Here is a 27888-nt window from a genome sequence, read left to right as displayed (position 1 = left end):
ACCCTGGTCAACGGCAATTGTACCACAGGGAGTTTAACCCTCGGTGCCTTCTTACCGCAGACAAACTGTCTAAACATTGTTTCCAGTTCTTTAAAATAACTGATATTGATTTTAATAGGTATATTTATAAAGAGAAAGAATAGCAGAGGTAGTATGTATATTTTGATGAGGACTACTCGACCTATCAATGTTAAGGGTAATACCAACCAGTTATCCAACAGTCTCTTAATTTTACCGCGCATAGCTATGTAATTAAGCTTATAGAGATGCTGATATTGATCGGAGACAAAAATCCCTAAATAACGTATTGGATCTGACTTAGCGGCTTGAAGTTTAAGATTTACGGGGAGAAAGTTTCTATCAGAGTTTAAGACTAGAATTTCAATTTTATTTTGGTTTATTTTATAGCCCCTATCAATTCAAATTGGCTAAATTCTGGTAAACCAATTCCAGATTCTGGCTCTCGGGACTAAGACATAAAATTATGTTGTCCGCGATCAGCTTTAATAAGGACATCCCCGGAATTGGGGCATTGATTGCTACGTTATCACAAACTTGAATGGCTAGGGGTTCAATAAAAAACAAATAAAGGGGAGAGCGGACACCCTTGTCTCGTCCCCCGGTTTATATTTATTATACCTAAACGATTTGCATTTATCACCACCTGTGCCTGGGCCCCCTGATAGATATTCCAGAGCATTTTAATAACCTCAGGAGGATTTCCGAACCTACCAAGGGCATAGAAAAGGGTATTCCAATTCAAGTCGAACGCCTTTTCAGCGTTGACAATCATAATGCAAGCCGGGGTGCTGTTAGTGTTGCAAAATTCGAGAGCCTGTATTAGGAATTCTGTGTTTGAGGACATAGACCTAACGGCAATAAATCCAGACTGGTCTCTGTGGATCACTTCCTGTGCTAAGGGTATAAAACGCTGCGCCCAAGTTTTCATTAAAATTTTATATTCAGCATTGAGAAGGCTGATAGCTCTATAGGAATTAACGTCCTTAGGGTTCTTGCCCTTTTTCACAAAGCTGACAACTATAGCCTCTTTAAAGACCTAAGGAACAGTACCGCCATTATTAACATAGTTAAATAATTTTGTTAGGAACGGGGTCAACTCCTTTGCAAATAGTTTATAAAATTCTATTGGGAGCCCATCATTTCCAAAGGCTTTTGCTCCAGCGGTTGAATTCAGGGCTGCCAGGGTTTCATTGCTTGTTATATCCAGTAGTAACTGTTCCGCAAGGGATTTAGACAGTCTGGGGAGATTTATGCCCTCAAAATATTTCTGTATCGAGTTTTGCTACATATTGAGTTGTGTAGAGCTGTTGGTAATGCTCCATGAAAGCTTGACCAATCTCATCCCTACTTGTCACTACAAGTCCAGTCTTCTACCACCTCTGTGATTAGGGCAGCTTCCTGATTTTTGTGGACCTAATTAAAAGTTTGCCCACCATCTGGCTTTCTTCATACACCTGTTGTTGAAAGGATCAGAAACAACTAATTTCTCTCCCCTCCCCCCCCCAAAAAAATTACCTTAACGCCTTTTTTGGTTTTTAAAGCTGACATTTCTTTGAGACGCATTTTGCGGATTTTGAACACTTTCGAAAGCCTGCTGGAGTTCTGCTATTTTAATACGTCGTTTATTCAGCTCAGCGGCCGAACAGGTGATCATTTGCCCACGCACGACTGCCTTAAACCCCCCCCCATACTGAGATGATCTTCGTTGATCCTGAAATGCTCTCAAATCTATTCTCTTAAACCTTCTAACCATTTTTTTTTTTATATAAATCTTTTTATTAAACGAACTCGACATCAGGTACAGTTCACAATGGCAAAGAAGAGGGTACAGTGGATACAAAAATTACACACTATTACAATAGGATAGTTCATTGGAAATCAAGGAGAAGGGGGGTCATCGCTGTCCAGGTCACGAGGAGGAGCACAGATGTCACCACGATAGCCATTCCAGGGGGCCCATACCTTAGACCATTTCCGGGAGCAACCCCGGGCTATATATACAGTCTTTTCCCTTAGCATACACCAATCAAGGTATTTTTCCCAATCGGTTATCATAGGCGCATGGGAGGACCCCCAAAGCTGTGCTATGTTCCTTTTGGCTATCATGCAGCCGAGTGTGACCCACTGGGTGGTGTGCGTGTTGAGGACAGTCGGTTCTCAGATGTTAAGGAGGCACCGGGGTGCTTCAGGCTTAATTTCTACCCCCAATGTTTCGCTCATGACTGCGTGGATTGCATGCCAGTATTCCTGGATTGGCTCACAGTGCCAAATAATGTGCATGAATGTGCCCATCTGAGTGCATCCCCGTCTAAATGACCCGTCAGTCAGCCCACCCATGTGTACCAATTGGGGAACTGTTAAATAAATCATATGGAGGATCTTTAGTAGCACCAGGCGAAGCTGTGCCGGGATAGCAACAGTTTTAGGGGATGAGATCGCCGTCTGCCAGGTCTCATCATCCAGTTAGATACCATCTCCAATTCATTTCTCACGTAGGGACAGTAAGGGGTCATCTATGTTATTGATGAGCTTCCGATAGGTAAGGGAGATAGCCTTTTCGGGTAAATGTCCGTCTAATAGTCAGTCCTCTAGCGGGGAGCTATCTGGAGGAGAAACGTCACGGGGCAATGTTGCTTGCAGCGCGTGTCGGACTTGGAGGTATCGAAAACGCTCTGTATCCGTGAGGGAGTATTGGCTCTGGAGAGTGGTAAAAGGCTTCACTCCTTCTGCGCTCCAAAGGTCCCTAATGTGGGAGATGCCAATCAGGTCCCACTTCTCGAAACGCTTGGAGTTTCCCAAGTCTCCCAGTTTTTGTGAGTCGCATAGGGGAGTGGTGAGGGTCAACTTATTGTTCCAGCCGAGTGACTTGGTTGTGGCGTGCCAAATTTTAACTAGTAGGTCCAGTGAGTGGGTATCTGTCTGGTTTGGAGTACAGTGGACGGGTGAAGGTCCCGTTTCGGAAGGACCCAGCGGTCCATACCATAACCTGGATCGTCAGGGCGACCATAAGTGCAATGGTTTACTGCCGTAAGGTGCGCTGCCCAGTAGTATCTTTTAATGTCGGGTAGCCCGATACCACCGACATACCAACTGAGCGTTAGTTTTCGTAATGCAACACGCGGTCTTCCACCCCATAGAAGGTCCCTCTGGAGCCCTTCAATCTCTTTAAAATACGAGTTTGGGACAGGGTCAGCTGAATTTTACAGGGTGTACAGAAAACGGGGTAGAGACATCATTTTAAAAAGGGCCGCCTTGCCTAATAGTGAGAGCGGGAGTGTCTTCCAATGCATGATGTCGCTTCTAAGTCTCTGCAGGGGGGGGACAAGGTTACGGGCATACCTGACCTGGGTGTCGTGAGAGATAAATATACCTAGGTATTTGAAGCCCTCTGAAACTATAGGTATGGGGCAGTCCCAGGGTAACGGAGGAGGACCCCCATAGAGGACATATAGGAGACTTTTGAAAGTTAACACCTAATCCGGAGTATCTACCAAAAGTGTCTAGGATATCGAAAACTGCGATAAGGGATCTTTTGGGGGGGATGTGAGATACAGAAGGATATCAGCCGCATATAGAGAAATACGGTCTTCCCATTCTGCCGACCATCGCATCCCTCGAACCTTCTAACCATTTTTGATCTTGAAGACGACGACGATCCATCTACCACCTGGATTTCTCCCTCCTCTCCTCTTTTAGATCAAGCTTGATAAAGGAGTTGTCTGAAAATGAATTAGCTCCAATTTCGGCCTCTATAATATTCAAGGACCGAGATGTTAAAAAAAATTGATTTGCGATGCAGTCTGAAATTGGCGAGAATGGCATGTGTAATTACTTATGGCCGGGATAGCTTTACACCATGGATCCGTCAACTGGTAATCATGTAATATGGCATCAAAGCATTTTTAGTCTAGGCCTTCAGTTGTTTTTTGTTTTTATTAGAAGTATCTTTAATAAAATCTTGGATATAATTAAAATCCCCACCAAAAATGATCTGCCCAGGGACTCCCCTAAGCAGCTCATTGATCTTTGCCTACGCAGAGACATCATCCATAATTGGACCGTAGTAGTTGACAAAGTTCAAGATGTTTCCGTTTAATCTCGCCATAACCTATAGCCATCTTCAATGGGAATCTCTCCGAACTTGGCCAAATTCCCAAGCTATACTTCTCGAGAAGTAAATGGCTACTCCTCATAGCCAACCCTGCTGAGGCAAAAAACACGTCTGAGAATGCTCTAGGCAGGAAGAGCTTAGGTGAATTTGTTTTAAGGTGTGTTTCTTGAATAAAAAGAACTTGGGACGTAAAAGAAGTCAGCCTTCTAATAAGCCCTCCATATTTTTGTTTGTTTAGCATACCATTCACATTTACCGAGATACTACGACATTTACTCACCATATCTATGATTTAAACAGCCATAATACTCAATCAAATTCAGAACCCTGCTTTTTCCTCTCTTTGTTCCCTTTGCCACTGCTCTTTTTACTGCAATTAACCCCCCCACCTGCCCCCCCCAACACTCCCCCCAGAAATGTGGAAAACCCACACTAACCAATTGCTGAGCTACTGAGGCCTGCGCCCCTTGGGCTTTAAAAAGATGCAGTAATTTCACGAACTCTTTCCGCCTACGTACGGCTGCTGCTGACATATCCGAAAAGATCTGACATTTTGCAACCTCGTTTATAGGAAATTGTTTCTGGTTTATAGCCTTAGTCAAAATCCTGTCTTTAATCCGATAATCAGCAAAGTTTATTAAAATTGTACGTGGGATCTTTGAATTAGGTAGGGGATGTGATGGAATGCAATGCGCCCTTGTAATTGTGAGGTCGCCGGCAAACTCTGGTAAGACCTTCTGCTTGATAAATGTTTCAACCCATTGGAGAGTTTGGGAACCCTCACTTCCCTCTGGTACTCCAACGATACGTAAATTTGAGCATGGAGAATGATTTACAAGTTCCTTGAGTTTATTCTCCAGAGCTATTTTATCTTTTGCTGACTCATTTGCTTTCAGAAGCATTGAGTTCATTTGATCCTCCAATACGGCGATCGTTGATTTGGCTCCTTGGATTCTAGCCAGAAAGCAAGCCACGGCTTCTTCAATTTTTCCAAGGTGCAGATGAAGAAAGCGGTCTCATTTTCTTGGGATTTCTTCATTTCTCTTATTTCTTTCAGAATAAGCATCAGCATAGTCTTTATGTCAATCTGGTAGATATTCGCTCTTTCGGTTGAAAGCTGAGACTCATTCTGTTGTAGCATCCCTCTTGCTTGTGGGTTCCCGCTGACTGGTCTGGACAATCTGAGCAATCCGAAACAGCCTTCCCAAACATAAAGGACTGCGTCTGGGGATGTGCTTGCACCTCGGATGGCTGCATTATAACGTCATCAAGAGGTAGCAGGGCCGATGCCGAGGCCTAAGTCGTAGATTTTAAAAGAATAGACTGATTATCCTGAGATTGATCAGGCTTTTGTGGTAGTGAGGTAACTTCAGAGAGAGCCGGCGCCGGCGTCTGAGCCTGCGGTGTCAAATTTGAAGTCTGTAGGGGGTTTATTACTGTGTCCCCTGCAGTTTCTGCTTCCTTCTGTTGTGGATTTGGCCAAAGCTGAGGTCGGCTGCAGCGCTTTTTTAGAGAATAACGGAAAGTCTTTGGAATTCCTCATCATATCCTTATTTACACTCGCTATTGGCTCAACAATTAGTTGCCTTTCCATGCTAGTCGAACTCTCTATTTGCCTCTGTGCCACGAAATTCATCCCCCCTTGAAAGGATTCATGTAGCTATTCTTCGGAGCTCTCAAGACTTGAATTGAAACCAGGTTGGTTCGGATTATTCTTGACTCTGGCCACTGAAGATGCTGCTTTTGCCAGGGCTAGGCGAGTTTTGGCCTTCAGTGCAGCCGCAGAATCAACTTTCACGACAACATTCGCCGGTTTTAAATGTTTGTCCATCTTTCCCCCTAGAATGCAGAACCCTGTTCGCCAGGTAGTTAATGCCTTTATTAGTAAACAGCAGTCCTGTTTTGTGCCCAAGCCTTGATGGAAAGGAGTGTTTGCCTATAACACCATCAGCCTCCTAAGCTCTAAGCTGCCAAAGCCCAGTACCCCACAACAACCACATCTAGTGTCTCAATCAATTGTTGCAGAAATTGCGCTGCTGGCTCACCTCAGATAAGTCTCAGCTTTGTCTTTACCACCTTCTTGCCATCAGTCCCCGGCTAGATCATCCAGAGCGTCTCATAGATCCCTTCAGCTACGATTATGCCCAGATATTAATTTGCTCAGCTCAATTGTCCAACAACTAGGGACCAGCGGGCTCACAATACTCAGGGTGGTATCGTGTCTGGTGAAATTCCTGCAGCAAAAACCATTCCGGCTGCGAGCAGTCAATTGCAGTCAATGGCCATCAATCAACAACCAGCCAACAAACCATCGGCAACTAGCAGCCCACAGCCTAGCTCACCTGAGCTGCTTCTCATTAGTGCTGGTTCATGCGCCTTCTCCTGTGGAGCAGCCAAATGATGCCTTATATCCAAAAACCAAAGTAACAGCCGCCACTGTGAACCGCCATAAACAATCCCAGCCCCAATTGCAGCCGCAAGCTGGTCCAAAGCGTCAATACGCCATGAAAGAAATCGGGGGATCCCGCGTCTTTATGTCCACAATCTCAGCCACTGAGCAAGCCCCAACAACTGTGCGCCGCGCCAAAGCTAGCCCGAGAAAACAAGATATCGGGTAGCCGTCAATCTTTCTGGGATCCCAGCTACGGAGAGTGAAATGCCGAGATGAGAAAGTCCGTGCCCTCCATTACGGAGGGAGGAGCAGCAGTCACCTGTGAGACTACGGAGAGGAGGGGCTCTCTGCAACCATCCTCACTCCTGAGGATTAACCTAAGCATTACGGAAGATATTTGTGGGACTTGCCATAATTGTCCTCCATTCACTATCTGTGCATGGGCGGCCTAGGTCAGCTTCCCATTTTCTGTAGAGCGTGGTCAGGTCTTGTGCGGTGTGCAAACTGAATGCATCTGCGAACCAGCGAGTTAAGTGTTTGACTTCTCCCATAACATGAATGTATTGAAGTATGAGTTTTATTCTGTAATTCTCGTGTTATGTCTCCCCATCTGTCTAATTGCCGTACCTCTAATGTTGTCTATATCATTTTTTGTCCATGCGATCTTGTATACATCGGTGAAACTGGCCGCGAGATACGAATCAGGATTTGTGAACACAAGTCCAATATCCACACTAAAAAAACTGCTGCCCCCCTTGTCAGCCATTGGCTGGACAAAAACCATAACGATAAGGACCTTAGATGGTCCATCCTGGAAAGAATACGCACCCTCCCTCACACCCCCCCCCGGGAAGAGATCCTACGTCCATTAGAAAGAAGAGAGAGACTTTCTGGATCTTTTTTCTGGACACAGTTCAGCATGGGCTTAACGAAATGATTCAGTGGGAGAATGCCATCATTTAATCCCATTGCCACTCTTGCCTCCTAGTAGATCGATGCGGTGCGCTCTGCGCATACATTCTGGATCCCTAAGTGGAAATATAAGTTAGATTACATCCTTTAAATATTCATTATGCCTCGCTATTCAAAAGTCTGACGATATGTCAACTTCTACGCGTGCATTCCTGCTCATTATTCGCCACCTCGGACGGGCTCCTTGCTCCGCTCTAACATGGCCGCCGATGTATGCCTGTACTATTCCCTGATTCCATTTGCGCAGTCCCCTTTCTATTTTGTATTTACTCCTCTAGCCTCGGACACCTCTATTGGCCTTTGGTAAATCCCCTTTCATACTTAAGGACAAGTCGTTTTCAGCTCCACCAGCAAAGACACCCGGACGGGTGTTTCTCGACGTATCGCGTACAGGTCCATCGACTCTTGACGTAGGATCACCAAACAGGTAAGCAGCTCTGAGATTTCTGTGCGGTTGCACAGTATCTTTCTAACTATTGGACGTATATTTAAAAAAAAATTTCCTCCGCCTTGGCTGTTAACTTTCACCATTTCTTTGGTGTTTGGTCGTACATAGCTGCCCCCCTTATAACTTAAATGGTTCGTTGATGCCTAGAAAGAGTGTTTCCATCGTCTTCTCCCTATATAGTGGCTACATCGTTATCTCCCTATTTAGCGGCTCCATTAACTGTCCAGTTCCTGTAGCTGTTTAGCCCATCCAGCGAGCTTTACTTATTTTATATCCCATATGACTTTGATAATATCAACGGTGTTTGTTCCGTTAACCTTGTCATTCTCCACTCGCTGTTTTGCTCTATGTAACGCTTTGTCTCTTTGTGTTTTATGTTGCAGCAGCGTCCTGAGACCTAAGTGATGGCCTGTTACCCCATTGGTCTCACGCTATCGTCTCGTTACGCGCGTTCCTACTCTAGATACCTTTGCTTATCTGCATGAATCTCCTTGTTCCTGAGGATGATGACGCTCTGATCCTTAAGTACGTGTTCTTTATATCTAATTGTGTCTCTTTCGTCAGCAATACAAAGGACATTACCCTCCAGTTGATCCCAGGGATTGGTCACTTGGTAATCTGTTTTTTCCCCCACATGTTTTGATTTTAGATTTGAAGGCATTTCCTTACGCCTCCTGCTTCGCAATTTGTCTTTAATATGCTGATTACGTCCGGACTCTTGCTTATGCATTTGGGATCCAACCTAGGAAGCCACCTGCACTGAAGTGGAGCACTCCCTTTACACGTTTGAACAATCCCAACTTATTGAAGACTTCAACTCTGACCCCCCCCATCCTATGGGGTGTATTTTTAGTACGTAACGCCTAGTGTCCTTAGCTATTCTGTAGAGTCACCTTTATATCCTCTTTGTATGTACCTTCTCTTAGTCCCGCGCTAGGGGTCAGCTCATTGGTGCTACCTTTATTCTGTCTGTTATCTATTTTTAAGGTAGCTCACTTCTTCACGCACTTTTTTCCAAATCATTTCCTGGGTAACACATTCTTAAAAGTTTCATTCACGGTTAAATACTATACCCCTACTGGAGGCCTGCTGGCTCATAGTCTCCTATAGGTACCTTGTTGGACCTCGCTTATAAATGGGTATAAATATCTGTGATTTTTCCTCTTTTTATGCTTACACCAATTGGAGCTTGTTAGATCTGGGGGTCTCTAGTTGGCAGGGTAGGTACCACTGTCCAAGTAGGGACCCTTGCTTCTAGTCAGGGAAAGGGGGATACACTGTTAAGATAACCCCTGCTCACCCTCTAGGTAGCTTGGCCTGAGCAGTCTAGGCTATCAAAGGCAATGTGTAAAGTATTTGTACCAACACTCACAGTAACACAGTGAAAACACCACAGATTTACTCCACACCAGTTTTAGAAAAATAATGTATCTTTACTAAAAACTTCACAAGACCAAATACTACAGACAAACCAACATATAATTCAAAAGGTTACTTTAAAGATAGTTCAAGAGTTTGCAGAAAGTACTCCAGGATGTCAAAATCAGTGTCCTGCACAGTGCGACTCTCAATGCACAAAATGCGACACTCTCGTGCCCAACAGTACCTGTAGTTGCGATAAGGTTCCCAAAAGCTATAACAAGGAAGATGGCAAAGGCGATGCGATGCTCCTGAGATCCTGGGGAGGCTTTGCAGCAGCCCTGCTTCACGCAGCAGAGGTGGATGCGCCGGCTCCGATCTGTAGGGGGAGGATGCGATACCTTTGGCTTTCGTTGCGTAGGTTTCTTAGGGGGAAGCTTCACGCACAGGTTCGATGCGACACTCTTCGATGTGGTGCGATGCGTGGCGCAGCGTTGCCTTCCGGCGCCGCAACTCTCGATGCGCCACGGAACGGGACTCTGCGTCGACGCACGCAGCGATTGGAGACTTTTCACGCACCGGCAGTGGTGCGGCCCGCAAACTGGTTCTGCGACAACCCTCGCAATGGCAGGAAGCTTCACGCTTCGGGACGATGCTCGACGCACTCGGCGATGCGGAGACCCTGCGTGTTGCGATGGTGCCGCGATGAAATTTTCCACGCACTCTCGTCTTGCGACTCGCAATCGGATGATGCGCTGGGTACCAGTCACTCTTGTTCACGCTTCTGCTTCCCAGCTCCCTCAACACAGCAAAACGACCTCCTGAAGCCCCAAGACTGGGCAAGCACTCCAAGGCAGGTCAGAACTCTCTCAGCAGAGTTCCAGGGGAGCTGGTGGTGAAGTCCTTTTGTTCCTGGGACTTCTTAACAGGGAGCCAGCTCTTCTCAGGCCCTTGGAGATCAGAATCAAAAGAAGGGGACACAGCAAAGTCCTTCCCCTCTCCTTGGCAGCAAAGCAAAACAGCAAGCAGGCAGTCTTCTCCTCTTCAGTTTCTTCCAGCTTTCTCCTTGGCAGAGGTTTCTTCTTAGTTCCAAAGTGATCTAAAGTTTTAGGTGTCTGGGGTCCTCTTCTTATACCCCTCCAAGCCTTTGTCTCTCTTTGTTCCAGTGGGGGGATTCCCCTGCTCAAACCGGTTCCTGGGTGTGCTCTGCTCTGGAGCACCTGGTTCCTTTCAGAGTGAGGGGCAGGGTCGTTAGACGCTCAGCAGGAGGTGGAGCCTTCTTTGTGCCAGCAGAGGCAGAGTCCTCAGCCTGGCCAGCAGGGGGTGGAGCCAGCTTTGTGTTTGTCAGGGGCAGCCCTATTCAGACCCAGGGACTACTCCTCCCACCCATCTAAAGCAGATCTCCCTATTCACCCTGCTGCTGACTCATCCAGGCTCCTGGAGCCACCTAGCACATCACCTGACACCAGTCAGCCAACCAGCACACAGGCACACAGGAAGGTTAAACAGGAGAATAGCTACTTTCTAAAAAGTGCTATTCCCACACAGTGAATTTAAAAACCATCTTGCTAAAAAGATGTATAATTAAATTCTGAACACAGAGATACCAAACTTGGATTTTCTATCTTGCCCTTATGGGAAGATAGGCATGTAAACAGCCTTCCCCATTCTATCCTATGGGCAAGATAGCCTCTCAGCAGTGAAAAACGAAAATGGCTGTAATTCACTACCAGGGCATGTTACACACCTCAGTACATGCCCTACCTTTCAGATACACTGCACCCAGCCCAGGGGGGTACCTAGGGCCACCATAGGGATGCCTGACATGTACAGAAAGGGAAGGATAAGGCCTGGTCAGTGGGTGCACTGGCCAGGTCGACATGGCAGTCCTGGACTGCACATAGGCACTGCAAGCAGGCCTAAGACATCATTTTAGCGCTACTCCTGTGGGTGGCACAATCAGTGCTGCAGCCCACTAGTAGCATTTGAATCACCAGCCCTGGCACACGCAGTGCACTTTACTAGGGGCTAACAGGTGAAACAAATATCCCAATCATGGATAACCAATCAATACAACAATTTACCAAGGGAGCACTTGCACTTTGACACTGATCAGCAGTGGCAAAGTGCCCAAAGCATCTAAACCAGCAAAATCGAAATCCAGCATAGCATCAAAAATACAGGAGGTAGAGGCAAAAAGTCAGGGGTAACCACGCCAAAGATGCCAGGTCTAACAGAGCTTAACATAATCGACCATGTTTATAGCTTAGATCTAATACATCAGTTGTCACATATATAAATCTGTTATTTCTTTTGTGAAGTTTGTGTTGGTTGTTTATGTTTGTTTTATTGATTCTAGGTATTATCACTGTCCCCCACCTGACATCAGTCTTCGCCCTGATGAAGGTGGGACCCACGACTGGGTCCAATACCGAAACGCGCGTTGGCACCTGATTTTTCGGGTCTTTGTACATACAGTATCGCCTGTTGACAACTTGAGGATACATTAGTGTACCATCCATACAATCACATCTGGACGTTTTTTACCATCTTGACCGGATTTGACTTGCAGTATGTTTGTTGAATGAATGTTGGTTATATGAGTTGAGCTGTGTGTGGGGCATTGAATATCTTTTACATATGTTTTTTTGTCGTCTGTATCGTTGAATGTGCATGTATGTAAACATCAACTAAAAATATTTGAAAATACCTCATGTGTTTAAAAAAAACAAAAGAAATCAAAAATATATTTTTACATTTATATTTTCCACCTGATGTTTTTATTGGTCTGTTCGTTCTGCTCCTATTGAGTGTTCGCTGAATTTAGGGACCTATTCTTTAGGCCCTTTCATAGTATTTTTGGGTAGGTGGTCAGTTTTCCTCTAGAATTCCCCATCTGTGACGTAATAGGCTAATCCACGAGGCATGTAGGAAAAAATGCCCAGGAGGCAATCCTTCTTCTTGTCTGAAATCATTATACAACATGAGTGACCCATCTAGGTAAAGATCTCCCAGCAAGCATACCCCTGCTGTGCGCCAGGCAGTGAGATCAGATTGGTTATTCCACCCCCTCTAGGTGTCCCAAGTAATGGAATTGCTGGGGCATATGATTTTACATTTCTGGTGAGGAACAGTGACCTCTAAAAGCAACTGCAGGCCACCTGTAACAGAAGGGGGTGCTGACAAGTTCTCCCGCCGCTAGGGTGAAACAGAGAGAGAATGGCACTAACCGTGTGCGGGGCCTCCCTACCTGCTGTGTCCGACAGGTGCCGATCCGCCACCCATTGTAACTGAGATGCTATAAGTAATAGAGGTTTAAGTTAGGTACTGCTAACCCCCACTCACCCAATGGCGGATATAGCTTCATGAGTGCCACTCTACATCGTGTCTTGTTCCAGATTAAATCGCCTAACATTCGCTCTATGGGGCCGGAAGAGATACCGGTAGATAAAGTGGTAACTTATTAAAGTAATAGAGGAGGCGGGGAAATACCACCATTTTGATAAGCAACACCCTATCCTCTACTGAGAGATCAAGCGTCTTCCAAAGAGTCATCTGCGACGATAGCGCTGTAAGGGCCAGCGTAAGATTGCTACCATCTGCAAGTAACCTTGACTTTGATCCTCAGATTTCTGCAACCCAAGAAGAAAAGGAGGACACAAACTATCTGCAGCTGAGCCTGGAAGACAACTGTTGATTTGGCCCCAGCCCTACTGGCCTGTCTGCTGCTCAAAGACCCTACAAAGAAGGAAACACCTGTCCTGCGGTCAGTCTTCCAAGACTCCAAGAAGACTGACACTCTTTAGTCAAGACCAGATCTCCTGAGGACAGCGGCCCTCTATAGAAAAACTCCATCTTCAAGGATTCCGGATCCAGGTGGATCCGTGACCCCTGCCCACTCAGCACCCGACGCCCACGGCTAGAGTCTGAGTGGCTTACCTGCCCAGTGACGTCTCCCCAGCGATCCAGAATTCAACTATCTGTGGCTGACCTCTCCTGGAACCCACGAACTCACCTACAGATTGAACACGAGGGGTCTCCCTCGGAGTGTGACCAGCTCCAGTAACGAAAATCTGACACCAAAAGGCACCCCTGCATCCTCAGCCCTCCGATCTTGGGGTGCCCAGGCTTTGCATCCCAACCTACCTCTTAAGCCGGTGTTCACCTTCAATCAGCCTCCTGGTTTGAGCCTGCCGCCTCTTTGTGTGACCGGTGATCCTCCATTCGTCTGCATTGGGTGCCCAACACGGATTTGCACCATGCAATCGCCCCCCCCCCCCCCTTGTGCCACTGGTGGTGTAGCATTGGTGCTGCCTTGTGGCTCCCCTCATGCTCACCTCAACTCCCAGGCCCTATGCCCTGAAACTGCGGTACCTACCTGCAACCCGCACCTCTCATGGGTGCCTCCTGTCTCCATTGACTAACATTGGGCCTAGTGACCTCTGCACCAGGCCGGCCCAGGGCCGCTGGTGGTGCAGTACCTACGTTAAACGGAACCTTGCCCAGTGTTTGTCCAAACCCCTGAAGACTGGAAGAGTAAGTAGTGTACTTAACTGTTATTGCATATACCTGATTTCCTCCCAGAGTATTGCATTGGACTTTCTCCTATTGCATTCTACTATATATCTTTTTTGAATGACTATACCAAAGTATTTCTATGACTGTAAAGCATATTTACTGCCTTGCAAAACAATTCCTACTGCATTTTTAAAAGTACTACTACTCTTAAAGTACGAGTTACTTACCTTCGGTAACGATGTATCTAGTAGAGACATTGTCTAGCCGCAGATTCCTTAACTCAGAATATCCCCAGGCGTCAGACTGGATCCGGAAAACTTTTCCTGCAGCAGCACCTCTGCGTGCTGGGGGGCGGCACCGTCCGCCACTGCCCTGATGTCGTCTACGGACATGACGTCGGTGGAGCCATATATGCCCCTCCCGGCGAGCTGACGTCAGTTTTCGTTGAGAAACCTTTCCACGGCAGAACGCGGAGCCATTACCAAAAAACTGTGAGAATGTGGGAACAGTCTGCAAATAGGAAGAAAAATGGAAGACATTGACAGGCGAGACAGAGCAGAGCCCGGTAAAGTCACCCTGCAAATGCGAAGGTGCAATCCATGTGAAAGGAAGACAAGGATGTGGAAAACAGCCAGGCAGAAATTAGAATTACGCATCCATAAAGGAAAAACATGAAGTTTAACAAGTGTGGAAACGAAGAGTAAAGAGGTCACCATAAGACGTCACTAGAAAGAAGACCCCAAGGGCAATGGAAAAGGGGATAGAGGGAAGGCGGCAAAAATCTGGAAACGCATCACACCCCGTACAGTTTAGGCTGATGAGTTGGAAGAAAACAATGTATGAACACCCCGCTTACTCCTGAGAAGGGGTGGATTGGAGTAGAGCAACAGAATGAAGCAATCTGTGTGCGAGTGAAGAGAGTACGACACTGTTCAAACGGGTAAGCCACTGTAAGGGAGGCGAGCCTAGAATGCCCCAACCTGAAAAGGTCCTCGCAGAACGGGTGGGTGTTAAGGAATTTGCGGCTAGACAATGTCTTTACCAGATACATCGTTACCGAAGATAAGTAACTCGTACATCTGATAGAGACGTCTAGCCACAGATTCCTTAACTTAGAATAGATATTAAAGCCATACCCACAGAAGAGGCGGGTCTGCGATTGAACCCCATGAAGTTCTAGAAAGAACTGAGTGGCCCAGAAGGTGAATTAACACCATAATAAGGACAGAACGCAGTGACCAACCAGACCCTGACGCTCTAAAGGGAGCGGAAGCAAAGGGAGGCAAGGGCAGTAGAAGCTGTCACGAACAGCAGGAAATAACCCATTTATAGAAAGTGGGTTGAGGGAAAGGAGCACAGAGCCAGAACGGCCATTGCGAAGTGGAAGTTAATGAGATGAAAAAGGGAGACAGACCCACCCAGAGTGGGAAAGATCTTCAGGAACTGCAGTGGCAACAGAAGCCAAAACGAGTACCGGCTGACCAAGAAAACCGTGTGAAAGAACACTGTGTAACCAGTACCTGCCAATGCATGTGGGACAGCAGAGGCAATAGGTTGCCCTCTACCCGGAAAGCCCCAACATGGAGAAGAAACCATATCCTCGACATGGCGAGTAGAAGGAAGGCAATGACTTCAAAAGAATCCGCATATTGGCCTAATATGCACAACAGCGAAAAGGAGCTGTGAGGAAACCGGCACCAGCAAGACAGGAGCAAACCGGCACCAGCAAGACAGGAGCGACAAAAGTGGCAGAATACCAATTTATGGCGCACGATGCCGGTAGCACGAAAGTAGAAGACACGCCAGGAGTAGGCCATGGTGCCAGAATACGTGAAGATCAAATTACAAGCATTTGAGCGTTACCAACCACAGCGAAGACAGGAAGGAACCCCAGCATGTCGTGTGGACACTGGAGGCCTAAGAAGGACGAAAGGACTCTGTGCAGGGTGGACACTGGAGCCATACGAAGGACGCAAGGACTCCGTGTAGGGTAGCAGAGCAGCCCAGAGGCACAGAACAACAAGAAGGCCACAGCCCAAAAAGGGCACCAGGCAGCTGCACACCTCAAGAGCTGGCGGAACAAGTATACTGGGGCTGTACCCACAGACTCCGTATGAGGGAAAGAGCCTGCACGAACCCGTTGGGTAAGAGCACAGAGCAGAGCCAGATAAGGAAGGAAAACATTGAAACAAGAAAACGTGATTCAATAATAGTGTGGAGTACGCATACTCATTGACAAGTGCTTTTGCCAGAGAGGAACAACAGTTACCCGCAAGATAGTGGGAGAAAAACGAGGCACTACCATGGCAAAAGTGAGGCCAACCGTAAAGGGAAGGAGCGCACATCCAAAGGAAAAGACGCTCCTTGGAGAGTTCACAGCAGGAACCCAAGCAAAGCATGGAAACACCCATATGGAAAAAACGGGGAGTAATGACACTGCTATAGGAGAAGTGGCCACCACGTATGGCAGACATCTGCTAAACCACTAGCTTGGAGGACTACCAGAAGGAGTAGGTGCACCAATAAAGAACAATAATAAGCAGGCCGCATAGCGGTAACAATAATCAAGCCCCATAGCGGCATTAATAAGCAGGCTGCAAGTGGCAAACAGGGTGCCGTTTGCGAAAGACCAGCACAACCAGGCGTGCTAGCTGGAGTGCAAGATAGACCCCACATGGCACGGGCCTATGCCAGATCCTGCAAGAAGGCAAGTTATACGAGGAAATCTGTAGGAAGAGACAAGGGACTTTTAGCAGGACTTCCGCTTAGAGACTCCATAGGAGTGTACCAATGCAATGTTAAAACCGAATGCCATCAAGTACCCCACATAGGGTAAGGCAAACCCCCAGTAGGGGCGTACCATTGGGCTCAGCACACAGTCAGAGGACTGAAAAGAAAGGAAGCAGCCAACCGAACAAACTGAGAAATGGCTAACCAGCCATGCACAGTAACCAGTCACTAAACCCAACCTTTGCATGAGGTTGGGTCCTGGAAAATAACGTCGAGAACATGGCAACAAGATATACTGTAATCCGGATAAAAGACGGGAGACAGCCGAATCCGCATGGCGGTCAAAAAGATCCACTCCATTGAATGGAAGATCCCTGAGGGCATCACGAATATGATCAGGGAATAGACTGTTGGGCCGCCAAGCATGGCGACGTAGAGCCACAGCGTGAGCTAGGACCCGGCCCATAGAGTCAGTTGCATCTAGGGAAGACCTAATGGAAAATTGTGCCATGCTTTTTCCATGCAGAAGAAGGCGGAGCAATTCTGTACGTGGCCCATCTGGAATAGAAGGGAGAAGATGAGCAACTGAGTCCCAAAGAGCATCAGACGTGCATGCAAACACACAGGCTGTATTTAAAGCCCGGAGGCCTGCGTTAGCAGAGGTGAAAAGCCTGCGTCCGCAATCATCAAGCCACTGAAACTCCCTCGTGGGAGGTAACAATGGTAAAGAAGGTGAATATTGCAAATTAAAAGCTGCCTGAACAACCAGGCCCTGAGCAGGCGGGTGAAGAGACAGACAAAGAGGATCACCCGGGGCCGGGCGGTGCCTACGAACAATTGCCCGAACCACAGGGTCGCCTGAAGAGGGTCTGGACAAAGTGCCACGCATGGTGTCAAATAGAGAGTCCCCAAAGGGCAGCAAAGGTTCTACTTCAATAAGCTCCAAAAGGAGCAGATTCAATAAAGGATCAGACAGTAGAGGTACCATAGGAGGCTGTAAGCCAAGCACAGCAGCCGACCCATGAATAGCGCACGCGAAGGCAGCATTAGACTCAGGTGCCATCCGAGTAGGGGAGAACAAATGGTCAGTAGGAGATGGTTGAAGGCTAATTCTACCACTAGATATAAGGAGTGGCGAAGCCCGAGACTGACCCGAAGGCCAGGCGACACAAGGAACCCACACCCTGGCCCCTTGATCAGGGGAGTCCAGGGAAGTCTCAGGATCCAAAGGAGGAGGCGTAATTCGGAGCACTTGCGTCGACAGACGCCGAGATGGAGACTTACGCCACCCAAGGAGTCGGGAAGGGGGGGGGGGATCAACCACCAAAGGAATTGGGATTGACGCCGGAAGCGGCGTCGAGCGGCGCCGTAGTGGAGTCGCCCGGACGTTGACTACCTCCCTGGGCAGAGTACAAGGCGCCGGTGCAGTACCTAGTGCCAATGTCAGCGTCGCTGGCACCGGAGTTGCCGGCACCAAGGCCGAAGTCGCAAGCGCCGCCTCCGACGCAGGGAGCCGTACAGGGCTATACGCTGAATGACAGGGTGGGCTGTGCTCCAGGCCCTGGCATGTCAGCAGCGCATTGGCTCCGGAACCAGTGCCAGGGAAACGTCCGCAGACGATGACCCGGCAACAGTGCCTGCTACCTCTGTGGGGACCGAAGGCACACCAGGGAGAGGGGGGCGACTGAAAACAAGCCTGGAGTGCCTTAGAATAGGCCTCCATTTGGGCACGTGTTGCCCCAACACCCGGAAAGGGTGAATACGTAGATTGCCATGCGCCTTTCCCCAACTCAGTGTGAGAGGAATGGGGTTCAGCGGCACGGGTAGTGGAAGAAGATCTCCGTAAGCGACGCCTGTGCTTACGCTTACCTGGTGGTACACGGCGTTCACGGGAGCGACCTCGGGCACGAGCCCGAGAAGAAGAGTGGCGACGGGAAGGAGCTGGACCAGACAGCCGTGCGGCCAGCACTTTCATGCGATGCTTCCTCAAGGACTTCGGCTTCATCTGCCGACATGCATCACAGTCCTTGGAGTCATGGTGCACGCCTAGGCACCACATACAGATAAGGTGCGGGTCAGTGGCAGACATCTGACGCGCACAGGCTTCACAAGCCTTAAAGCCGGAAGGCATTGCACACTATTCCCCTGCCCCCCCTCCCCCCACGACACCACCGTGTCGAGAAGGCCCAAAAACCGGGCCAAGGAACCGCTGGATTTCCAGGATCCGTGGAAAAGAAGAAAACTGCCGTCAGTGCGCCGGAGGGGCATATATGGCTCCACTGACATCCTGTTTGTGGACGACGTCAGGGCGGAGCCAGATGGCGCCGCCCCCCGGTGTGCAGAGGTGCTGCTGCAGGAAACGTTTTCCGGATCCAGTCTGACGCCTGGGGATATTCTAAGTTAAGGAATCTGTGGCTAGACGTCTCTATCAGACAGTGTTACTTACCTGCAACTGAGTTCCTCTTGGTTCTGAAATAAAATAACAAAGGAATAACTTTTTATAAAAAAATAATTGGTTTTGGATTCAGTCTTGGAGTGTGAGTAATCATTTCTTGCTTGAATGTGTACAACAATTGCGTAACACTGCCCTCTGATAGGCCTAACTGGTCGACCAAACTACCACAAATAGAGCTTTTAGTACTATCTACTTTAGCCTCTGGGGATCCACTGGACTCTGTGCACACTATACCTTGCTTTGGTATAGTATATAAATAGCCAGCGTCCTACAATAGGCCAAAGCTCTGCTTTGCCTAAACGCTGTCGTCTAAAGGAATGATGCACATGCATGGGATTATCCATAAGTCATGCTTGAATGTCACCGAAAAATCAAAAAGAACACAGCTATGCCATACCAGGAGCCATGGATCTAGTCACTGTCTCTGTGATATCAAATTCCTTGCTTTTATACACCTTTGCTACAAGTCAGTAAATAAAATGACCTCCAAGGTAAAGACAAATTAGTTAGAGAGGAAAATGTTACTTACCTTGAAAGCATCTGTTTGTAGTGTGAAGTGCTGTAGATTCACATGCTTTGCATACTCTTGCAATCTAGTGTTGGGCTCAGACATTTGCAACTTGTTTTTCTTAGAAGAATTCTTTTGAATGATTAGTATCTAGCTTTTTAGATTCCCTGTCTGCAGGCACAGAGGGAAAGTATTTGTTTTGAGTGAGTTGAGATGCCTGGGGTCCAAGGCTCCCAAAAGTTTGACACAATGTTAGGAAGACAAGATCTTCAAGTGATGAGCTAAATTTTCTTAAGCCTCCCTGCTGACGGCAGGAGAAAATTGGCCAGATGTACTATTAGACACTAACGATAAACCAAAGTACCAACATGGATGTAGCCCAGTAACCAATGAATGGACTCAGAAAAAACGCCTCATGTTGGTGGGCAAGCGATGTGGAGCCAGATTTCAGGGCATGATACACACAAAGTCAGTACATTTCCAGGGCTATAAAAGTTAGCGTACATCCACGCAGTAAAGGAGTCTGTGCTTAAGCACATGACTGCAGAGGAGTTGAGGTAAGCTTTAGAGGCCTTAAGGTGGGCTTCTAAAAGTTGAGCCCCCAGAATAGGGACTGTATACAATGCCCTTCTACAGCCCCAGCTCCTAGTTCTTTTACACCAACCATCCGAAGGCCAGGCTCACCAGTAAGTACATTCTTTGTGCATCTCCCTCACACTCATAACTCTCTCTTGAAGCCGGCCCTAATTGCTCTAAGTAGCCTTTCTTCACAACAGGCCTCGAAGCAGGCATCAATCAATGGGCCCCTTTTCTCTTCCTCCAGGCCATGGAGGCCTTCTTCTATACAGGAAGTTCAGCAGGTTTCTTTCAGGCAGAATATGGTAACTGGTCTAGTTATGTGGCCCTAGGCTTCTTCTTTCCCACTTGGAAAACAAAAACTCAAAGCCTTAGTTCTGGTACACCACCTTCTCTCAGCTGGTTTTGCATAGATTCCTCCTGAAGTAAAGATGAACACAAATTGTTGTCTTTAGAGGGTCAATAATTATTGCAAAAAATGGAGTCAAGATACTTGCAATTAGTGACTCTTCATATCAGAGAAGGTACACCTAGTGAATTGTTATAACCCAAAGCTAATAGAGCACACTCTGCAGCCTTGCAAAGATCAACTGCACTGGGGTCAACAGCTAGGAAAAGGCAGGTGCAGGACAGTGCTTTCTGCAAAGGGAGGTAATTTTGTCCGCACAGAACGTGAATTCCCGCCCACAAGTTCCCACCACGGAGCATCAAACTGGCTGAGGTAAATGTGTGGGTAGGCAGATCTCACTGTAATTTAATTCTACTCTAAGAGCATGAAAATAATAGAGAATTTATGCTATGTGATGTCTCTCTGAATGGGCACCTGGTCACTAATAAATCGATTGGAACAGTTGATTAAATACGGACTAAATTCATACAGTCAATGCTTCAAAGCACCAGACAGTAACATAATTTGATGATAGAAAACAAAGGACCTATTCCAGACAGTTACCTAGAGATGAAAGACTGTCCTAAGTAAAATGGTTAACCAATTCAGTGGCTAGGACATCTAAAAAACATATTCTGCAACATTTTAATCAGTCAGACATATGACAAAGTGAAAAAGAGGCCATTAACTCTAGTCACCTGTTCACCGTACTGTAGGCTGCGTGTCATAGACTTCAATGTTTTCACAATCTGTGCTTTGGTGGAAGAAGGACTATCCAGATTTTCTAAGCCTTGGCCTTCAAGCAATCTCAGCAAGTATGGAACCAAATCAACCTTTAGTGCCTAAAAAAGAAAGAAACAGCTTCAATTATGCAGAACGGACATCTATAGATGTGCCTAGCCAGATCATAAAAAGATACAATTGTGGCTGGAGTTGGATCATGGCAAGAAAAGGTCCAATGAATTTTCATATTCAAAATGCATTACATAGAAAAGTGAGTGTCACAAAACATGCACTCTACATTTTGTGAATCAAACTGTTTCTAGGAACTTTGATCATTGCTGGTTCATAATGGGAAATCCTGATACAGGGTACCAGGATCCATTTTGCTAACATCTTTAAGATGCCCTCTGAGAGCATTTTTCATTAAATCCCACACTGGCATCAGTGTGGGTCTAATGTGTTGAGAAGTTTGATATCAAACGAACAAGTTACTTACCTTCAATAACTATTTATCTATAAGAGACATAAATTGGTTATTGATTACCCACCTTAGAATTACCCCCAGGTGTCAGACTGGATCCGGAGAATTTTTTCCTCAGCAGGACCCCTGCACGTCGAAAGGTGGCGTCGGTCGACTTCGCGTTCATTGCTGGCATCATGGTGGCCGGAAAGATCCGAGCGGTCTAGTGGCAGCACGGAGAACTGAGGAGGAGCACCTGACGTCATCGGCGGGGAATGACAGAAAAGGCGTGGAGCAGGAGAAGCAGGGGGCCGAGAGTAGAGAGAAGAGGAGAGATGAGACGGAGATGGCGGAGGAGAGCGGCGTAAGAGACCAGACGAGAACGGAAGACGAGGATGAGGATGAAGGAATTGGAAGACCAGAAAGCCAAGAGAACGTTGCATACTCTGGGCTAGAGCCTGGCGGCCCGAAGGAGAGAGAGAACGCCCTGGGTTCTCTCCCTAGGTAACGCCGATGTGCTGGCAGGACGGGGATGTGAAAATAAGCATCCTGCAAGTCCAACACTACCATCCAGTCTCCAGGGTCGAGAGGAAACAGGACCAGAACAAGTGTCAACATTTTGAACTTCTCCTTCCGGAGGAAGCGGATGACGTTCCAGAGATCCAAGATAGGACGCAGGCCCTTGTCCTTCTTGGGCACCAGAAAGTAGTGGGAATAACAACCGCGACCTACGTCTGGGGCGGAACTCGCTCAATGCCGCCCTTGGCCAAGAGAGCAGTAACTTCCTGTTGGAGAAGGGCCAAGTGATCCTCCGACATGCAATGGGTCTGAGGTGGCATGGATGGAGGGGTAGTCTCGAATGGGAGGGAGTAGCCCCTTCAGACTATCTGTAAAACCACCTGTCCGACGTGATGTTGAGCCAGTGGGGAGGTAATGGCCAATCCTGCCGCCCACTGGCAAAAGGTGGCTCTGAAAGGACGGGCTTGGAGGCTGCTGAAGAGGGGCAGCGCTAGTGGACTGGCCTGCCCGCTGGCCCCCAGACCCTCAACCGTGGGTCCTACGTCTCTGGCCGCGCAGAGGCTGGACAGCTTGTGCAGGCCTGTGGCTCTGGGCGGAATATGGTGAGGCACCCCTTCCGTAGCCACGAAAGGGGCGAAAGGCAGACTGCGCTGGGCGGGAGGTGGATGCGAGGCCAAGGACCTGGCCACAGACCTGGAGTCCTTAAAGCACTCAAGCATGTTGTCAGCCTTGTCGCTGAACAAGCGACTGCCATCAAAGGGCATGTCCAAAAGCGTAGCTTGTATATCACCCGAAAAGCCAGTAGACCTCAACCAGGCATAGCGTCTAAGGGCTATCGACATGGAAATCGTCCTGCCTAGTGAGTTGGTGGTGTCCAGCCCAGATTGGATGACGAACTTCGCTGCGTCACTCCCTTTGGCAACTGCAAGGGAGAGCACGGCCCAGGCCTCCTCCAGGCACTGCGGCAGCACCTGCGCAACCTAGTCCCACACCGAGTGGGAGTAACTGCCCACGGACATGCAGTGTTCACCAACCGCAGTCCCAAACTGGAGGAAGAAAACATCTTCTTCCCAAGGTGGTCCAGCTTCTTGGATTCCCTATCAGGTGGTGCGTTAGGGAATGCGCTCTTGGAAGGTGAGGCTTGGACTACCAAGCTCTCAGGGGTGGGATGGTGAGAGAGGAAAATGGGGTCGCCCAGGACCGGCCGGGGGCGTCAGGCAATCATCCTATCCACAGGAGCCCCTGTGTTGGGCTTGGACCAGGTGTACAAAAGGATGTCCGTGAGGGCCTCATTGAACGTCTGCAGGGGCTCCGAAGAGGCCTCTGCCGGCTGAAGCACCTTGGTCAGGAGGTTAGTCCTGACTGCCACTGAAGCTCGAGGTTTAAGGCTTTGGCTGCCCTACACAACACCACTGTGTAAGGTGCACCCTCCTCCGCAGCCACGGTAGGGGGAGAAAGCATGCTAAGGTCTGGGGAGGTGTCCAGATCACTGGCATCACCCAACTCCTCTCTTCAGTCCGGTTCCTCTAACTGGTCTGCCACAGACCCCTCCCAGTCCTCCTCACCCTCCTCTGGTAGCCACTCAGAGCGACAGGAAACACCAGGGGAGAACAGGGGTACAAGAATACCGGACGGTGCCGGTCCCGATGTTGGATGATGTCGGTCCAGCTCAATGTCTACATCGAGGGGGAGGCTGGGGCCGACGTCGGCTGGGGGCACATCCGGCGTCGTAGGAGTCGTCACTGGCTTCGGCACCGGATGAGGTGTCACAAGGTCGACTGGCGCTGATTAGGATCCAGGCCTGGATCCTTGGGGGGCCCTGTGGCGCCAAAGCTGCCGGCATCGAAGGCCTAGAGCCCCCAGCCGAGTTCGCGGGGCATGGGGGCGTGCCGGAGGAGTCGGGCTGCCCAAAGATGGATTGAAAGGCTTTGTGAAAGTTGCAAAGCTCAGCAGCGGTTGCTCCGGCTCCCGGAAAGGGAGGAAAGGCTGGAGTCGACCCAACAGGCTCTGCGGACGGAGCCGGATGACTACCTTCCGCTTCCCACGTCGGCCGACTGACGGGGAGAACGCGGAGAGTGATGATGTCTCTTTGCCTTCTTGTGCTTCGACTTACCCAAAGACGAAGACTCCGATGACAAGTGGTGGTGGTGCCTCTGTGACTGGTCCCACGACCTTCCTCTCGACCAGGACCTCAAACATCGTGGAGCGGACTGCCGGGCCTCGAGAAGCTTTCGGTACCGCTCCCGCAGAGACTTTGGGTTCATGGCCCGACAGTCAGAGCATGACTTCGGGTCGTGGTAGCGCTCCAATCACCAAAGGCATACGAGGTGCGGGTCTGTGACCGACATCAATTTGCGAAAGGAGTTGCAAGCCCTGAAGCCGGTCCGACGTGACATCCCTCCGTGCACCAGGAGTCGATTGACTCAAAAAAGGTGCCGACAAAAGTCGCAGAAACGGAGTCTAAAAATGACTTGAGGTACCGCACTCTCCGGGTCTGCACTGGCTGGCGCGGAAAAAGAAAGAACTGACGTCAGCGCGCGAGGGCAGCATCTAAGTAGATACCGCAACGTCATTCCGGCAACCTGGTCATGAAGAGTTCCCCAGCTATATGATGGCTTTACTGAAACCTATAGGGTTTGGTATCAAACACCTTGTCTTGATAAATCTGTACTGTTTTCAGTACTAGTTTATTATGACATGCACCCAGAAGGCACCTTAGAAGTGCCCCCAGAAAATCTATCAGTATCTAGTGTACTGGCTGACTGATATTGTCCAGCCTGTCACCACAGCAAGTGTCTGACCCCCTGCAGGTGAGAGTCTCCACTCTCTAAGGCCAGAAACAATGCCTGCACCGAAGGAAGGTGTTCACACTTCCTCCAGCAGGATGGCTAGAGATTTAGCATATCAAGGCCAGGGGATTCAAAGCCCCTGCCGCCTTTGATTTGTGACCCCAGCTTCTCCCAAACCTGGGAGATGCCACCCCCTTCCTTGAGACCCATTTGGCACAGGATAGGCAGGAAATTAGCTTTTTCCTTTTTCTTCTTTCAGGCAGATGACTAAGTAGAGCAGAAGATGTGAGAACTGTGGACCAGCACCAAACGTGGCGCACAACCCTGCCTGGCTACTCCTCTTCTGACAATTACAGACACTGACTCGTCCAGAAGTCGAACAGCCCTCCCAAAACCCTTGGAGGTTTGCCCAGCACTTCATTGACCCAGCAACATCTCCCCCTTGGATTGGAGGAGCCACTTCCCTGCACTAACAGGCCCCGACTGCATCTACCTGGTACAAAATTTGGTCGACCCCAAAGCCCACCAAGTTATAAGATGGCAGGACTCCCAGGAGCCAGCCAGCACCAATACCTGAGGTACCAGAGCCAGTGCCTGAGGTACCGGAGCCAGTTCCAAGCACCAAAGCTTGTTTGTGTTCAATTGGAACACCACTGCCATTAAAACTGACCTGCACGCCGAGGGACTTCGACAGAGGCCAGCTCTACACCAAGAGGGTCCCTGATGTGTTTCTTTCTCCTCTTCTCCAGGTACACCAAAATCCATGAGAGCCTTTAACTCATCGACCCGCCAAACAAAACACCTCTACACCTGAGCTCAACAGCCCGGGCTCAAGTAAACTGACGGTGTTTCTGTGGTCCTGAGACCCTGAAAAGCTGAGCACCCCCCCTTGGGTTCTAGTCCCTAATTGCAGCCCTTTTCTTACAGGTACTTTTCCCATTGACCTTTGCAGGTAGGGTTCGAGGCTACACCTGCCTACAGCACCTCTGCACCTGGACATCCCAGGGCAGGTAAACTTGAACTGTTGGTACTTTCTTGGACCTTAGTCCCTACTCAATTTAAGTCCAGAAGTACAGTCCGGTACGTCATCTCAAAGTTTTCATATGCAGTGAAGGTTTTCCCATAGGATAACATTCCTGCGTTCGAGACTCATGCCTTAATTCTGACCGCTGTCATTTTCTACTGTTTCTACTTTAAGAATTGATAACGTTTAAAGTACTTACCTAATTCTGATAATCTTGGTGTCAAAAATGATATGAAAATCTGTGTTATTTTTCTAAATTGGTCTTGAGTTTCTTCTTGAGTGTGTGTCTCATTTATTGACTCTGTGTACACAACAAATGCTTAACACTACCCTCTAATAAGTCTAAACTGCTCGCCTACACTACCACAAAGAGAGCATTTAGGATTAATTTAAGCCCTGTACGTCAATAAGGTTTGTCTGGACATTCTACGTAGTGTACATCATTTTGGTACACTACATACAAGGTCAGCTTACAACAGTGACCACAAAAAGAGACATTTCCGTAAAGTAATAACTTCATTTGTTCAATATCTTGCATTTTAATTTGTCTGAAACATATGATGCATTCTCGTACTTTTGTTACAATGCATTTTCTCAATATATCAATCAGAAAAAATAACACTTTCTAATGGATGAATATCAAGATGTACATTTACTAATCAAATTAAAGATATTGTACAAAATGTAGAAAAACTTGCATAAAATATTTGACTTAATTTCTTTTCAGTTGACTCGAGATTAAAACCACTCAAAAGTAAAACTGTTGTATTTTAATAATTAAGGGTTCTTAGTTAATTAAAATATTGTTATAGATCACAAACTAAATTCATGTATTTCCATGCACAGTTCATTTTCAGGGTGTTGCTCAAGATATAGTTGTGAAAGTGTTTTTCGATCAGTAGATAAGGAGGAGGAGGAAAATCTTAAGGATGGGCCTAGGAAATTACCCTGCTTGTGTCTGGTGGGACCATTGGCACCTAGACGGGGTGCGAGGTAAAAACAAAGTAAAGATAGAAAATGACAAATTGTGCTTATGTATACGTTTTTGTTTCTTTACCTCCTCTTTCACCAAGACCTACAAACTTCCCACATGGTACATATTTTTAATTCTAAAAATAAAAATACAAACATGCTTACTTGGGCCACTAATTCTGTTTGTTCCCTCTGAAACATTCGATTCAGTGCCTCGCAAGCCAAACCAATGGTGTCTGATCTCTTTTTCATTCCAGTCATCAGAGGTCCAATGGTCTCCAGTGCTGCCATTGCTCTGACACACAACTGCATATGAAAGAAAGTGTGACTATGTCAAACTACATACACACCCTCACCAAATTACAATTCGATCAGAGCTCTAATAAGTGAAATAAGACAAAGTCCTAAATTCTTGTCAGAGAACAGTAAGCAATGTTACAAACAATACTAGACATAACTTTTTAGGAAGGTGACTGGTTAATTCTTTAAGTGAGAATATAAAGTTAAAAAATGAAAAGTACTTATGAATAGGATGTTCCCACAGTAATAAAAAAATAAAAAACAATCTTCTCACTAACAACCGGGACCTTTTAAATAGTTTCATTTCCTGAAGGCCTGGAGAGGAGCCAATATTTTTTATAATATAACCAAAGAAGATCACATCCTGGCCTTGGGCACCAGTTTGCATGACTTCCGCTGTCCACTCGGACCTCAGCTGTGAGGGAAGATACTTTGGGAAATAATCAATGACAGTTTGGGCTTGTCAAAGAAGAGTAGCCCAATAAGCAATCTCACCTGCCGAGGCCTGCTTACTCCGGATATTATTCAGGATATCATTCCTCCTCAGTGACGTTGGGTGGGACAAAGGGAGGAATGCATAACAAGCACACTGGGCACTGGATGACTGTGTAGTCAAAGACTGG

At 47.7% G+C, this 27888-nt stretch overlaps 1 protein-coding gene across 5 annotated transcripts in view; it reads right to left on the bottom strand.

Moving 5' to 3' along the window:
- The window catches only part of DNAJC13 (DnaJ heat shock protein family (Hsp40) member C13), a 1667846-nt gene that overhangs the window by 162804 nt on the left and 1477154 nt on the right, over positions 1-27888 (bottom strand). For all 5 annotated transcript variants that reach the window (XR_014970022.1, XM_085630673.1, XM_085630671.1 and 2 more), the window contains 2 exons: positions 27131-27271; positions 21177-21320 (listed from right to left, as the gene is read on the bottom strand). Coding sequence is in view for 4 of the 5 variants with exons in the window: in XM_085630673.1 (XP_085486799.1) it covers positions 21177-21320; positions 27131-27271 (285 nt within the window). In the remaining variant the exon portion in view is untranslated. The remainder of the gene's footprint in view (positions 1-21176; positions 21321-27130; positions 27272-27888) is intronic.

Source organism: Triturus cristatus, chromosome 10, assembly GCF_964204655.1.
Source record: "Triturus cristatus chromosome 10, aTriCri1.1, whole genome shotgun sequence".
Classification (NCBI taxonomy): domain Eukaryota; kingdom Metazoa; phylum Chordata; class Amphibia; order Caudata; family Salamandridae; genus Triturus; species Triturus cristatus.
Note: the sequence above shows the minus strand (reverse complement) of the source record. Positions and strands in the feature narration are given on the sequence as shown.